At 37.1% G+C, this 16,338-nt stretch overlaps 1 protein-coding gene across 1 annotated transcript in view; it reads left to right on the top strand.

Moving 5' to 3' along the window:
* The window catches only part of LOC111146745 (lipase I), a 59,228-nt gene that overhangs the window by 16,184 nt on the left and 26,706 nt on the right, over window positions 1–16,338 (top strand). Inside the window, exons 2-6 of the mRNA XM_022502428.1 lie at window positions 3,231–3,293; window positions 4,404–4,794; window positions 7,135–7,243; window positions 9,961–10,062; window positions 16,116–16,205. Of these exons, the coding sequence (XP_022358136.1) occupies window positions 3,231–3,293; window positions 4,404–4,794; window positions 7,135–7,243; window positions 9,961–10,062; window positions 16,116–16,205 (755 nt within the window). The remainder of the gene's footprint in view (window positions 1–3,230; window positions 3,294–4,403; window positions 4,795–7,134; window positions 7,244–9,960; window positions 10,063–16,115; window positions 16,206–16,338) is intronic.

Raw genomic sequence — 16,338 nt, 5'->3', positions numbered from 1 at the left:
GCCTTCTGGCCTGCAAAGTTTCTGCTGAGAAATTTGACAATCTTATTGGGGATTCTGCTAAGTTTTTGATACCTAGAACTTTATTTTTCTACTAGTAATTTAATCTACCAGAATTGAGTCTGTTTAATGTTTTTTAGGAGTTTTAATATATACTAGTTAACATTTTTTATCATTTGAAAACTTTTGTTTTTATTTTCTCTACCTAATTAATATTACCGATGTAATCAATTATATGATGTCCCAATAAAGCTAAACAAAATGAAACAAAACACAAACTCATTCCCTCAGTAGCATATGACTTAAAGAAGTATTACTCACACTGGGTGGGGTAAGATGGGAATTGATTAGGCAACAACCATCAACTTGGCTTTTTTGCCCCCCTCTCTCCTCTTCTATCAGGCCAGACCAGGGATATTTTCATGGTGATGGCAGAAGTATGAGAGGTCAGCTCCATAACATGCAAGCCCATTTCAAGCCTCGGCTTGCATTAGGTCTACCAGGTCCTATTTTCCATGGCAAGCTGTATGTTTGTGCCCATATCAAGAAATGAGGCAAATCACTAATTTATGCTAGTAGAAGAATGACTCAAAAGTTACAGGGAAAATGGCATGGATTCAAGAAAGAGTGATGAATTGGAGACACTCTTATAATCGAGTACACCAACCAGTTTTCCTTTTATTTTACGTTGTGTAGAATATACCTCCCCCATTTCTTTAAAACTTCCTGTGTGCTTCTTAAACTTACAGCTAAGTATCATTTAGAAATATTATTTAAATTCTAGTTAGTTAACATACAATGCAGTGTTGGTTTCAGGAGTAATTTTAGTGGTTAATCACTTACAACACCCAGTGCTTATTTTTTGAATGAAATCTGAGATTCTTTGCTTTTTAATGGACAATTTTTATATAATTACATAACTTTATGTATCATATATGTTTTCTTCTCTAGTGTAATTGTGTCATTTTGTTTCATGTTTTCTACTTTCTATGTTTTTTCATTTTCTTATCTTTTGTGTATATACTCTGTTTGCTATACTTTTTTTTTTAGCGTGTACAAAGTTATGAGTACTGTTTTATATAGCACAGTGGTTAACATTAAGGTTTTCAATATCTTTTTAAAGCCACACTTACCTGTTTATTAAAATTTTTGTAAAAAACTGAAGTCATTTGAATCCCCCAGTTAAGGAATTTTTGTACCACACTTACTTTCTCTATACTCCTTTTAACCTATAGTCCCATTTTATTAGTATATTGACTTATACTAATAATTAAATATTCTTAGCAAACATTTGAATAAGAACGCCTTTGATATTGCATGTATGTTTCACTCAGTTTTATAATATATACGCTTGTATTGGTGTCTTACCTATTTCCATGTGAACTTTTGATCTTATAGTAATACTATGAGTTTCTGTGAATCTTGTCTTCAGTAAATCTGACATTTATTTACCAGTGATGATGTCAGGAACTGTACTATGTCATTTATGAGTGGTGTACTTTAGGAAGGATATAAAATCATTAGGCCACAAACTTTTTTCCCTTATAACTTTCATTCATTACACTTTTATCTGTCTAATGTATTGTTTTGGAAGGCAAATCTGAAGTCATCATGACTTCATTCCTCTAATTTAACATGGATCTTCTGCCTTGATGTTTTTAGAATATTTTTCTCTTTCTCAGTTGGTTAAGCATCTGCCTTCAGCTCAGGTCGTGATTCCAGGGTCCTGGGGTGCAGTCCCATATCAGGCTCCTTGCTGAGCAGGGAGCCTGCTTCTTCCTCTCTGCTGCTCCTGCTGCATGTGTGCTCTCCTGCTCTCTCTCTCTCTGATCATTCAACCAATCAATCAATCAAAAAAACCAAACTAGTTTCTAGGAAGCCTTTTCCTGAGTCTGATTAACTGCTTTGCTCTAGATTGTGATGTGTCTTTTCAGTTTGCACACCCTGGAATGCAATTATTTCCTTAGTCATTATAATTGCAACCCTCTCCCTCTCCAGTTCCTTCCCCCCAGGGCCACAGTGATTATTTTTAACTTCTTGTCACTTAATCATCACTTCCTGTCCCATATCTGTGTTTCCCTTCATAATTCAAATCTTTCTTCCTTCATTTCTTACTGTCAGGTGAGCATTCCATGTTTTAGCACATGTAATACAAATTTTTATTTTACACTTGCATTTTTTCTTTTCTTGAGTTGTAGTATCTCATTATTCCACTTCTAATTTTATGCTATTGTTTTTTTACCTCAGCAAATATTCTCTTGGTGTCCTCCTATTTTTGAGACATGATTTTTCTTGTATAGGAATGAGAGTGCTATTGAATTTTCTGCAACTACTGCTACATCGGGCAGTAGATAATAGATTGCTCTGTTGATTGTTTCAGGTGATTTCTGTCCCTTACTTTATCAGAGAGATCCTATTTTTTATTCCTCATTACTCATCCGAGAGCCAGGTAAAATCTACCTTGGCTTGCAGTGGGCCAGTGTTTTGGGTATATTGATTGCATTTGGCCTTCTCAGAGTTTCAGCTGATGGAAACATTTCAGATGGTGGAAAGATGGATGTACACAATTCCCTATGCAATTTGTATAGTGTAGTAAGCAGTGATGTTGCACTGAGGTTTGATTTATTTCTCCTCTCCACTTCCTCATTCTCTAGTACTTAGGACAAATGAAGTTTGTTTCAAAGTTTTCACTTATCTGAGTATCTCTCACCTGTTAACCTGGGAACCAATTGTGCCTCTCCTTCACTTTCTTCCTCCTTTATCTTCTAAATAATTGTGATAATATCACATATATACTTTCCAAACTAAAAGGTAGGTTATAATTTGTGCATATTATTATGGATTTATCAAATACACATTATATGTCTGTAGTTTTAAATATATGCATATATAATATATATTTATTTTAAATATATTTGTAGTTACTTAATCACATCATTGTTTCTGGGCATTTAAATCACTTCTATTTCTCCAGTGCTAAAATAATATATATTAGTTCATTTTTGCATGTTTAAATGGCTATTTTCTTGGGATAAATTCTTGAAGTAGAATTATTGGCATGAATTATATTAACAGTTTTGTGAATTTTTGATATAAATTGACAGATCGTTTCCCCTAAGTTTTTAATAACTTGAACTTCCAGAAACAGTATAAGTGTATGCTCATTAAAAAAAAAAATTGGGATCAGATGCTTATGTTGAAAGAAATTACAATTCTGAGACTCTGTGAAAAAGAAAATTAAAAGACAGCCATTGTTTCACTGCCTACGTATGGCTATTGCTATTGATTTGGCTTAGTTATTTCATTCTGCTCAACTTCCTTCTAGGATAGATAGATGGTAAGAAAGGTAGGTAGGTAGGCAGGAAGGTAGGTTGATGGATAGGCAGACACATAGGATGCACACATCAATGAAAATACTATACGATCATATTTAAGATGTTTTAAGTGTTTGTGCAATTATGTATAATCCTGTTATTAATGTCTTTACATTAAATACAAATTATTTATTTCATTAATATAAGTCCCAGGAAGAAAATAAGGAAGAACACATATTTTTAACACCTGTATGTGTACCATATAATTTCAATTTCAAAAGGAGGTTGTATCAACATATGCTCTCAGCATCCATGTCACAAATATTATGTATTAAAATAATTATGTATTAAATAACATATTGATATTATGTATTACAATTTTTCTTTTTGTTGAATTTGATAGGAAGAAAATGATACCCTATTGTTTTGATTTGTATTTATTTGATCACTAGTTAGATGAAATATATTTTCTTGAATGATTATTATCCATATATATTATTCTGCAGGATTTCTGTTAAGCTCATAATTAGTTTACTTTTATTGGTGGGCATAATACTTTCTTTACTAACAATGTATTTTTTAAAGATTTTATTTATTTATTTGAGAGAGAGAAAGAAAAAGGGAGGGAGAGCGCTCGTGAATGAGGTAGTGGGGGAGGAGCAGAGGGAGAGGGAGAAGCAGAACTCCCTGCCCAGGAGGGAGCCCAGTGTAAGGCTGGATCCCTGGACCCTGAGATCCTGATCTGAACTAAAGGTAGGTGCTTTACTGACTGAGCCATCCCGGCGCCCATTTACTAACAATAGTAATGATTTTGGTGATAACCATTGCTCTTTTGTACAGATAAAAAATAATTCTTAATTTTTAAGCAATCATTTCTTCTTATATTTTAGTAAAAAATTTTGGATGCTTCTTGTTTAAAGGGTCTTTTTACATAATCAACACACTAAACATTGTCGTTGCTCAGAGTATTATGTGGAAATACTAATGAAATAAAATCCTCACTCCAAGTTCAAATCTGTTCTTTGTAACAGCAATAGAAATTGTATCAAATACTATCCCAATACTCAGCTTGACTGACTTTTTTTTTCTTATTTCAGAGAATAAAAGATCATGCCTTCAATTCTCTCATCTGGGTGTAAAGGATTCCCTCAAAGATTTGTTTTCTCCCCAAATGGAGATTTCCTTGATGATGTATACAAGGAACAACTTCAACTGTGCTGAGCCACTCTTTGAGCAGAGTAACTCACTTAACATTAATTTCAACATCAGCAAGAAAACAGTCTGGCTTATTCATGGGTACAGACCAATGGGCTCTGCTCCTACATGGCTTCAGAACTTCCTAAGGGTTTTGTTGAATCAAGATGATATAAATGTAATTGTAGTAGACTGGAACCGGGGTGCTACAACTCTCCTTTACAACAGAGCAGTTAGAAACACCAGAAAAGTTGCTGTGAGTTTGAGTAGCTACATTCGGAATCTTTTGGTAAGAATTTTATATATTCTATATGATTTATAATATACAGTATTTTGTGCAATACCACCAAGTAGTAGTAAGATAAATACTTTTTTCCTATACACATTAAGAATTAGTGCTTTGAGGGGCGCCTGGGTGGCTCAGTGGGTTAAAGCCTCTGTCTTCTGCTCGGGTTGTGATCCCAGGATCCCGGGATCGAGCCCTGCATCGGGCTCTCTGCTCAGCAGCAAGCCTGCTTCCCTTCCTCTCTCTCTGCCTGCTGTTCTGCCTACTCTTGATCTCTCTCTCTGTCAAATAAATAAAATCTTTAAAAAGAAAGAATTAATTTCATTTAATACTTATATAAAATATCGTTATAAAGTTTGGTTATCCCAAATGTATAGATAAGTAAATGAGGCAGAGAGATTAAGCAAATGCTTAAAGTCACACAGAAGATAAGAGGTAGATTTGATCTCTGAACTCTTCCAGTCTGACTCCTGACCATTACATGCAAACGGCTTCTTGGATCTGGTGAACTTGCTTAATTTCAGGGAGCCTTGGAAATTCAGCACAACACAACTCAAAGCAGATGTCAAGCCCCAGAATGTTCCAAATCAGAAATCACCCTTCTCTCAAGTGCTCATCACCACCACATCTCTCTCTATAACAGACACTGATCTCCAGATGGTTTGACATAGTCAATGTAGATCATTCAAACTGCAGGTGACCTAAAACTAGCCTGAATGTAACTGACTCACCCCAACCCTGCTCCTAAATCCTCGACAAATCTAAATGGTACTAAGAATTCCCTCCAAGGTCGGCAGAAGTATGCTACTTTTCCAAGATGTTCTTTCCCCTCACTTTTACCAGTTCACACTTGATTTAACTATAAACACATTGGCCATACCTTAGAAAGGATATCTAAAGAACCTAATGATTGTCTAGTTTATCCCCTTGGTCCACATGGAATCACTACCCTAACATCAAGTCAGTATAGGTAGAGTTTAAAATAATTAAAAATTTTTAAAAGATTTTATTTATTTATTTGACAGAGAGAGAGACACACTGAGAGAGGGAACACAAGCCAGGGGAGTGGGAGAGGAAGAAGCAGGCTTCCCGCTGAGCAGGGAGCTGGACACTGGGCTCAATCCCAGGACCCTGGGATCATGACCTGAGCCGAAGGCAGGTGCTTAACGACTGAGTCACCTAAGTGCCCCTAAAAAAATTAAAATCAAAAAGATTTAAAGACAAAACATCATAACTGAGTCTTTAGGATTTTTTTTTTTAAATAAGACAGTACCTGGGCACCTAGGTGGCTCAGTGGGTTGAGCCGCTGCCTTCGGCTCGGGTCGTGGTCTCAGGATTCTGGGATCGAGTCCCGCGTCGGGCTCTCTGCTCAGCGGGGAGCCTGCTTCCCTCTCTCTCTCTCTCTCTGCCTGCCTCTGTCTACTGTGATCTCTCTCTGTCAAATAAATAAATAAAATCTTAAAAAAAAAAATAAGACAGTACCTACATAACTAGGTACAGAATTATATCCATCTATACAAATTAAAGATGGCTGTAAATGTTAGCATATCAAAGCAATAGTGCTTTTTGTATTTGTTTGTTTAAAGGTTTTATTTATTTATTTGACAGAGAGAGAGATCACAAGTAGGCAGAGGCAGACAGAGAGAGAGGGGGAAGCACCCACTGAGCCACCCAGGCACCCATGAAATTAATTCTTAACCAGTACCTGGCATATAATAATCATTGAATATAATCAGGAACAGTATAATTTTTACATCCCCCAATTTGGACAAAACCAAACCATCTCTCTGGGGAGACAGTGGAGGTAATTGATTCATCTGTTTTTATAGTCTATAAACTTGATGTCTGTCTTTTTCCCTTACAGTAGTTAAGTATACATGGCTTTGGGCAACTCATTATCAAACCATGTTAATCAATATTTAATAGGTTCCAGGAATAGTTTGAGGCAATAGGATAAAAATAAATACCTCATAAGACTAATGTGAATATTAAATATGAGATTTACAAAGCACTTATTCAAGGTAAGTACCCTAAAATGCTACTACCATTATTACAAAATTCTTTAATTAAATGTACTTTTTTGCATCTACTGGTTTAGGTAACAGATAACAAAGGTTTTTAAAAATGTACTGGTATTGCTAAGAGTGTATAGAGAAAAATCAGATCTCTTATGGAAAATGTTGAACAAAGATATAGTTGTTTTCAAATTATAAAATCCCATTCTCCATCTCCTAGAAATGTATTAAACTAGGGAAAAAAATAACAAATTCTAGAATATTGATGTGCAGGGCATAATTTGTGATTTCTGAAATGAAAATCGTAACATTGCATTTTCACTTGCAGGATCATGGGGCATCTCTTCATAATTTTCATTTCATAGGTATGAGCTTAGGGGCTCATATTAGTGGATTTGTTGGAAAGATATTTCAAGGTCAACTTGGAAGAATAACAGGTAAAATATTTTTTTATAAAATGTGTTTTAGCATTCTTTAAAGCATCAGAAGTTATTCTGTTTAAAAGTTATCAGTCATAATAATTAAATAGTAGAAATGACACACATTTATTCTTTTTCTGTATTATATTCAAATGCTAGGCTTTGTTTTAGTTAGATTCTAAAGTCTTGTTTCTTACTTAGTTCTTAACAGAGTTGAAGTACTCCTATAGAAATGGGATGAAGAAAATAAATTTCTGCAACCCAAGTGAATTTTTTTTTTAAGATTTTATTTATCTATTTGACAGACAGATCACAAGTAGGCAGAGAGGCAGGCAGTGAGAGAGAGGAAGGAAAGCAGGCTCCCTGCTGAGCAGAGAGCCCGATGTGGGGCTTGATCCCAGGACCCTGAGATCACAACCAAAGCCAAAGACAGAAGCTTTAACCCACTGAGCCACCCAGGTGCCCCACCCCAAGTGAATTTTAAGGACACATTATTGTAACAATCCAGAGGAAAATTTGACCCATTAAATATAGAACTTTTTTCATGTACTAACTAAATATAGAACCATGTACTTAAGCGTAACAGGATGGCTCAGTCATTAAGCATCTGTATTTGGTTCAGGTCGTGATCCTAGGGTCCTGGGATTGAGCCCCGCATCAGGCTACCTGGTCAACAGAAAGTCTGCTTCTCCCTCTCCCACTTCCCCTGCTTGTTCTCTCTCTCTGTCAAATAAATAAATAATACCTTTAAAAAAAAAAAAAAAGAACCATGTGCTTAATTTGCATAAACTTTGACACATTCCAATTATTTTAAAAATTTTATTTGAACAGCAGAAGAGAGAATCAGGAGTTGATATCCCAGATTGAGGGAGTCTAGATCCTGATACCCCTCATATTTTCGTAACAGAATTCCTGCATCCAGAAAGCTTAGTAACCAAATAGTGCTGACATGGATTTTCATGCTTCCATTTGAGAATGGTGGTGATTTTAGAATAGAAAGATCATATCCCTCTCCAGTCAATTCAACTTTTTAACAACTATTGAGATCTGTGTCCATAGAAGATTTATAATGATTTCAAGTGTTAATAAAAGTAATAGAGTATTAAGTTAAGCAAAGGGAGCAGGGAGAGGTGAATAAATTGCACAGACAGGATGTTTACAAACCTTAAGTATAACCTTACTATCCTTATTCTGATCAGTTTTAATATTATCCCCATTATTCAGGTGTGAAAACAGGTTAATGGAATGAATGTAGGGGGAGGGGGTCAAAAAGTTTTGAACAGCTAAGCCAGGATTTATACAGAATTTTCTAGCATCCAAAGCCCATTCTGTTTCAACCACCATAGTCATCCTACTTTATGTTAAGATGTGTTTACTTGGGGCACCTGGGTGGCTCAGTGGGTTGAAGCCTCCACCTTCTGCTCAGGTCGTGGTCCTAGGGTCCTGGGATCGAGCCCTGCATCGGGCTCTCTGCTCAACAGGGAGCCTGCTTCCTTTCCTCCCCTCTCTCTCCCTGCCTCTCTGCCTACCTGAGATCTCTGTCTGTCAAATAAATAAATAAAATCTTTAAAAGAAAAAAAAAAAGATGTGTTTACTCACACTTTATTCCAGTTTGATTGACTCCATAGGCCAAGCAATCATCAAGGTTTAAAAGTCCAGCAAATGTGGTAGTTCTACATCAGAATTAATTATGAGAAGATAAATTTCTGCCTCATTCAGTTAAGTGAGCTTAAATAAACTAGGATAGGAGAAGGGCTTGAGATGAGCAACATTATATTTTATTTTTTAAAATATCTTTTTTGAGATGATTGTATCTTCCATTGCATAGAAGTTCTCAAGTTGTTGAATTTTACCTCCTTCCCACACCCTCACCTTTCTAACACACACCAGTAGGTCATGAGCCTAGAATTTCTATTTAAAATTTCAAATACGGGGCGCCTGGGTGCTCAGTCAGTAAAGGGTGTGCCTTTGGCTCAGGTGATGATCTCAGGGTCTTGGGATCGAGTCCCATGTGGGGCTCCCTACTCCACAGAGAGCCTGCTTCTCTCTTTCCCTCTGCTGCTCCCCTTCTTATGCTATCTCTCTCTGTGTGTCAAATAAATAAAATCTTAAAAAAACCACCAAAATTTCAGATAAACCAGAAATAATATCTATAGCCCATGGAACTCTTAATACATTTTTCTTTTCTTGTGTGTATGTGGGAAACTTTTGTGAAAAATGAATGATAAGATAATAGTATTTTTTTTTTAAGATTTTATTTATTTATTTGACAGAGAGAGATCACAAGCAGGCAGAGAGGCAGGCAGAGAGAGAGGAGGAAGCAGGCTCCCTGCTGAGCAGAGAGCCCGATGCGGGGCTCGATCCCAGGACCCTGGGACCATGACCTGAGCCGAAGGCAGATGTCTAACGACTGAGCCACCCATGTGCTCCTATCCCTAAGTACTTCTTAAGTAAAAATGCTAAGAAAATAAAACCTACAGTTTTGTTGAGGCATCTCTAAGTGTCGCTTAACATTAGATTGTTGATAAACTGATGATTGGTGAAAAGTATCACTCAGATAACGAAGATATTTGCTATTCATCTAGTTTCATTTATCTTAATATTAGTTTTTGCACAAGTTTAAGTTAAAACTATATAGACATGCTTATAATGTAATAATAATGCAAACATACGATCTAATAAACACTGTAGTAGGAATTGATTTATCGACTGATAGTTTCTTTCTTGAATTTCAGGTCTTGACCCTGCTGGGCCAAAATTCTCTGGAAAATCACCTAATGACAGATTAGCTTACACCGATGCGAAGTTTGTGGATGTTATCCATTCTGATGCCAATGGTAACAATGTAGGATTTATTGCTAAATTATTTGAAAATGAAAAGTTGTAGACATTGGGGAGGATGAGAACATAAAAGGGCAAAGAGTAGTGGGTAAAGTGACAATGAGTCATTATTATAAATTATAAACTTACATAATATATAATATATATTATATATTATAAATTATTATAAAATATAAATTATTATAAAATAATTCTATTTCCCACAGCAATATTTCTTGGAGTTCGTGATGTCAAATGGCAGTTTTTGCCATCTGCTTACCCTCTTTCTGGTTTCAAGGACTGGTCTTATCATCCTAAAAAATGGAAACTTGATAAAAAGTACTTCCTCACCTTGTTCATGCTGTTGACAATTTTATTTTATTTTAATATTTTATTTATTTATTTGACAGAGAGAGATCACAAGCAGGCAGAGAGGCAGGCAGAGAGAGAGGAGGAAGCAGGCTCCCTGCTGAGCGGAGAGCCCGACGCGGGACTTGATCCCAGGACCCTGAGATCATGACCTGAGCGGAAGGCAGCGGCTTAACCCACTGAGCCACCCAGGCGCCCCGTCAATTTTAATTGATCAGAGTTTCTCCCATGCTTAATATTCCTGCTGTATTTAGGTTACCATTCTCTCTACTCACTTTCTCATGTGATGTGTATCAAGTAGAAGTGAACATACTGTTTCAGGCACAGATGGAGAATACCCTCCCGTAAAGACAGGGAAATAATTTCTCTATTGTTTTTAATTATATTCCTGAAAACGTCCAACAGGCTGTTGGTAGTTTGAGCCTGAGTGCTTTGGATAGACACTTTCAAGGAAGAATTTGGATGGCCCCGAGGCCCTTCCTCATATGAAATTGATGATACTACTATTTATTGAGCACTTCCTATACCTTAGGCAGTGTTTTAGATGCTTTCTGTGAATGAATTACGTCATTCTCCTAAGTCCCCATGAGATAAGGAAATATCATCCCCTTTTTATTGCTGTTCGGGAAGCTAGGGTCACGGCCACAAGTGTCAGAGCCAGAATTTGGAATCTTATAATTCCAGAGTCTACGCCTCCCCAGTTTGTTGCTCTGACCAGCTGATAATTTACATGTGCTGTGGCTGTGGGCACGGGCAGGATATGGGGCTACCATGGAGAAGCAAGGAAGCCATGCTAAGGCTGTTCTGATTTCCCTGTTTCCTCAGGTCTCTTTTCTCTTTGGTTCGGGTAATTTATTTGCTCCCATAGTCCTCTGAATTGTCCTTGTGGTGATTCATACCAATTCCTTTGTGAGAGATGCATATGCCATAGATGCCACAGAGCACAACTTTTCAGCTTCTATGGCTACATGCCAGGGCATTGAGCCTCTCTTTGCCTATCGTTCTGTTCCTTTTTTGGAATCCAAGTTCACTTATTTATCCCACACACAGTGCACCTGTTGCCCAGTTCTCTGCAGTTATCTGAGCTCTTGTTTCTGAAATCCCAACTTCAGCTTTACCTGTGGCCTTTGAATTAGCTCTTCATACTTTCTATTATTTTTCTTTTTTTTTTTTAAGATTTTATGTATTTATTTGGCAGACAGAGATCACAAGTAGGCAGAGAGGCAGGCAGAGAGAGAGGAGGAAGCAGGCTCCCTGCTGAGCAGAGAGCCTAATGCAGGGCTAGATTCCAGGACCCTGGGATCATGACCTGAACCAAAGGCAGAGGCTTTAACCCGCTGAGCCACTGAGCCACCCAGGCTTATTATTTTTCTTTGCATTTTTGGCTTTTCCTAATTAAAAAAAAAACTGTTTCAGTTTTTTTTATGACCAGTCTATCAGACCTAACTTACCACTTGATGCCACATTGTTGGCACCTTCGATTAATCTTTTCACAACCATTGCAAATGAGGGACACAGAATTTTGATGCTGCATATCCACCTGTCTCAGGGAATTTCTGAATGAGATACTTGGGGTCAGCACATATCTGGCAGACACTACCTTTTCCTTGAATATTAATCAGCGAGTGCATCTACTTACCAGTAGTTTTTGTCCATATTCGGTTATATATGTTAAAAACACTACGTGGCCTTCCAAAATTATGAATTGGATAATTTGAACTAACATCCGTGCTGGGATATCAGGAAAAAATTACAGTCCAACATCCAGAAGATAGAAAAATTCCAGGGAAGTAAACTTCTGTAATTCGGAGTTACTTTTCTTATGGCAGGTTTCCTGATGCTTAGAGTATGGGAAGTATTTTTGAAACCCTTATATGAGGCTTGTAAAATATCTTATTTTTACCTTCTTTCCATGAAATGGAGGAATATAGAATGCTTAAATTTTATATATCCACCCTCCAATTTAATATATTCTTGGGGAAAAAAAATAAAACAAAAATAGAAGGCACAGTGAATATCAATAATTTTAAAAAGGGCACCTGGATGGCTCAGTAGGTTAAGCATCTGCTCTTTGCTCCGGTCTTGGGGTCCTGGGATCAAGCCCGGCACCTGGCTCCCTGCTTTTCCCTGTCCCTCTGCCCTTCCCCCACTCATGCTCCCGCTCCCTCTCTCGCTCTCAAATAAATAAATAAAACCTTAAAAACAAATAAAGGGACACTTGGGTGGCTCAGTCAGTTAAGTGTCTGCCTCTGGCTCAGGTCATGATCCCAGGGTCCTGGGATCAATTCCCACTTGGGCGCCTTGCTCATTGTGGAGCCTGCTTCTTCCTCTGTCTGTCGCTCCCCCTGCTTGTGCGCTCGCTCTCTCTCTCTGAAAAATAAATAAAATCCATATATATATATATATATATATATATATATATATATATGAAAAAATAAAATAGAAAAAGTTTTACAGATACTACAGGTATGAAATTGATCATATTATGATGTAATGAACAATATTATGCAAATAAATATGAAAATGTGTGATTATATGTTATGGTATATAAAATAGAAAAATTTTTATGAAAAAGCAAAAGCATTTACCAAACTGAGAAATTAAGAAAGAAAATTTGAATAGTTCTATAAATATTAATGAAATAAAACTTGTAATTTAAAGACTTCCAACAAAGTAAATTCTAAGCAAATTATTCATCTCTACCAAACAATTAAGGGAAAAGTAAGACCACTTTCACACAAATGATTTCAAAGAATAATAAAGAGTTGGAAACTGTTTATAACTTTTTTAAAAGCCATCATAAAAATGTCAAAACTCGAGATAGACATTACAGAAAAAATTTGTAGACATTCTCTATTATAACCATGGATACAAAAATTCTATGTAAACATTACATTAGTAAACCAATTCTACAACATATAAAAATGTATAATGAATCACACCCAATTTGGATTATTATAAAAAACAAGTTTATAATAAAAGGGTTACACAAAAGCTACATGAAATGTGAGTCAATTTATATACAGTTCCAAAACGGGCAAATCTAAACTGTGATGTTTTGGGAGGCATCCTTGGAAGGTAAAGAATAGCAAAAAAATTATTTTATTAAAAGATGTTATTATTTATAAAGGAAGGGAGAAGCTGGTAATTAGGTAAGAGCTAGGGATTTCTAGGTGCTATTTCTTGACATGCGTGTGATAGTTAAATAGTGGCTATTTGTTTTATAATAATTTATAGATTTATGTTCTTATTTGAGTACATGTATATTAAATTATAATAAAAAGAAAATTTAAAAAGCCATAGCTACTCTCCTTTCCTTCCTTGAATCCAAGGGAATGAATGACCTACACAGACCAAACTTCTCTGCCCCTTCCTTCTGGTAAAGGGGAAAAACATGCCTGAATGAATCAAGGGCTGCTTGTAAGTTAATATAAATATGTCTTTTGCTTCTCCCTGATTCCCGAGGAGTCTTCTTGGTTTGATTCTACTTTAGTGGCAGATTGGAGAAAATGATGTCTCCAACCTGGAACTCCTAGTCTTGGAACTCCATGTTGAATTCAGAATAGGGAAATTGTAGCGATCTCCAAAATTAAAAAAAAAAAAAAATTATTGGACTTTTTTTTTTTTTTGGTCATATTTAAGAGAATGCAAACAGATGATGGAATGTAAAGAGGGATTGGCTAGCATACCCTCAGCAGGTCACAGTCAAATCACTCTCATACTTCCCTGGATTCTAAGGAGTTCTGACCAGGTTATCTGAATTGTACTTTGCCTTTCCTAACGCACTGACTCCCCTCCCCTATAACGCACAGGCCCAGTGTCCTCAGGCTCTGCTAACCTCACCAGCAGCTCTCTTATTCTGTTAGGTACTGTCACTAAATCCTGTCCTGTGTCTTAATCCTACTGTCAGACCCAAGTGTTTGTCTTGCTATGTAAATCTATTGTGGGTCACTTTCAAGAGTTAATCATGTAGGAAATTTCTTGAGCCTTAAGCCAAAGCATCAGGAGTCAGGACTTCGCAGCAAGATTTTCAGATCTTATCACGTTCCCCAAGTATTCTGAGCTTGCTACCCTGTCTCATTCCCATGACTTCCCTAGGTTTTAACCCCCATGTTGGTAATAGTGGACCCAACATTTGCACCTTACCCAATGCCCGGAGGATCCGCAGATATATGGACGCCCTTAAGACATAGCTGCACATTTCTGTCACTCTGGCCCACTTTGTTCCAGCTGAAGCAGCTTATGTAGTTTTTTCCAGTTAGTGAATCTAGTACCAAGTCTTAGGCCTAATCCAGAGTGTAAGCAAATGATCCTGATGAAGTTCTTGAACCTAGGTGAGGTTCGGTGGGGTGAGGTTCGGAGCCGACGGCTAAGAAAGAATTCTTAAGACGTCTTTGGTCTTTGGTGCAAAAAGGTGGTTTATTAGAGCACGGGGACAGGACCCGTGGGCAGACGCAGATGCTGCCCCGGGGATGTGAGGAGTGGCTGGTTATATACCCAGGAGTTGGGTAGGTGAGGACAAAGGGGTGTTCAGAAGGGCTATTGGGGTAAAGAGGACTGTCAGGATACTGAAGGCCTGGTTACTATCAAGCCAAGGCCGCTTTCCCTCTAATGAGGCACTAACATAAAGACAATTGGGAGTCTCCTGGTGGAATGTTACATTCCTGCTATCAAGCGTCCTTGTTAGTGAGATTTGGGTTTAGAAGAAATTTAACTTTATTTACTTTTTCTTCTACCTCAGCCTCCTTCAGTTTTGTTTATGGAAGGGAGGGTGACATTAAGGCTTGAGTAACTGAGTTATGTGCCTCTGGAAATTGGGCTATTGATAAGGTAACTTCTTTGTTGTAAATCTCAAGGACATTTGTAAACCAAGGGAGACTCCTGTCTTGCAGGATTGTGATCTCTGCAAGTTAACTATTTGTTTTTCTTTTAGGGCAGTCAGAGGTGCCTGAGGAATGTGTCACATATTGCCGAGGGGAGCGGGTGGAGAGGGGGTGCAAGGTGCCAGCTTTTGTTTTGTCCTCAGCCAGCCTCCTCCTCCCTCATCAATCCCACTAGCCTAAAAGGTCCTATATGACTTGATTTCCTCCGGTGCTTCCTCTTACAGCGTCTGCTCTGGCTAACCTGGCTTCTTTGAGTACTTTAGGTATGCTCACATAATTTCCTACTTGTCTCACTGTCTCACTAACATCCTTCATGTCACTGTGTGACTCTACTGCCTTAATAGGAAATTCCCTAACCAAACTACTTCAAAGTGCAACCAGCCTACCACCCTGACCACGCACTTAGGGTCCTCTTAGGCCCCTTGTGTCTTCTCTTCAGCACTTATGCTCTGACATACTGTATCTGTACTTGTTTTTTATGTCTTTCTCCACCAAGATGTAATTTCTACTACAGAAAGGAGTTTTGCTCTGTTTTACTTTCTTTCTTATATATGTGTGGCTCATGGAACTGCCATGGACCCATAGTAAATTGGTGACTGGTAAATATGTTAAATTAATGACATATAATTTTCATGAGGAATTAATGTGAGGCATTAATACCAGAAAAATGCATCTTTTAAAAAAAATGGCCTCTGTTTTATTTTCAATTCAAATTTTAGGAGTCACTTTCAGTGGAATTTATAGGAGATTTTATTTTGTAAAAGTGTTGTTGACCTGATTATATTCACTTTGTGATTTCTGAGTGTTTTTCTTTCTAGGTTTAGGCATTAAAGAGCCCGTGGGACATATAGATTTTTATCCAAATGGAGGAAAAACACAACCTGGCTGTCCTAAGTCCATTTTATCAGGTATACCAATGAATGAATTACATATCATTTGAATGAATTACGTATGATTCAAATGATGAAAGAAAATCAAATTTACTTTTTTTCCTTTTTAATCTGTGGGTAAGATTTTGATCACCCTTGCTCATGATTCGGG

The sequence above is a fragment of the Enhydra lutris genome, unplaced genomic scaffold (assembly GCF_002288905.1).
Source record: "Enhydra lutris kenyoni isolate GAN:26980312 unplaced genomic scaffold, ASM228890v2 scaffoldscaffold2, whole genome shotgun sequence".
Lineage (NCBI taxonomy): Eukaryota > Metazoa > Chordata > Mammalia > Carnivora > Mustelidae > Enhydra > Enhydra lutris.
The sequence above is the reverse complement of the archived record's forward strand: the minus strand, read 5'-3'. Positions and strand labels throughout refer to the sequence as shown.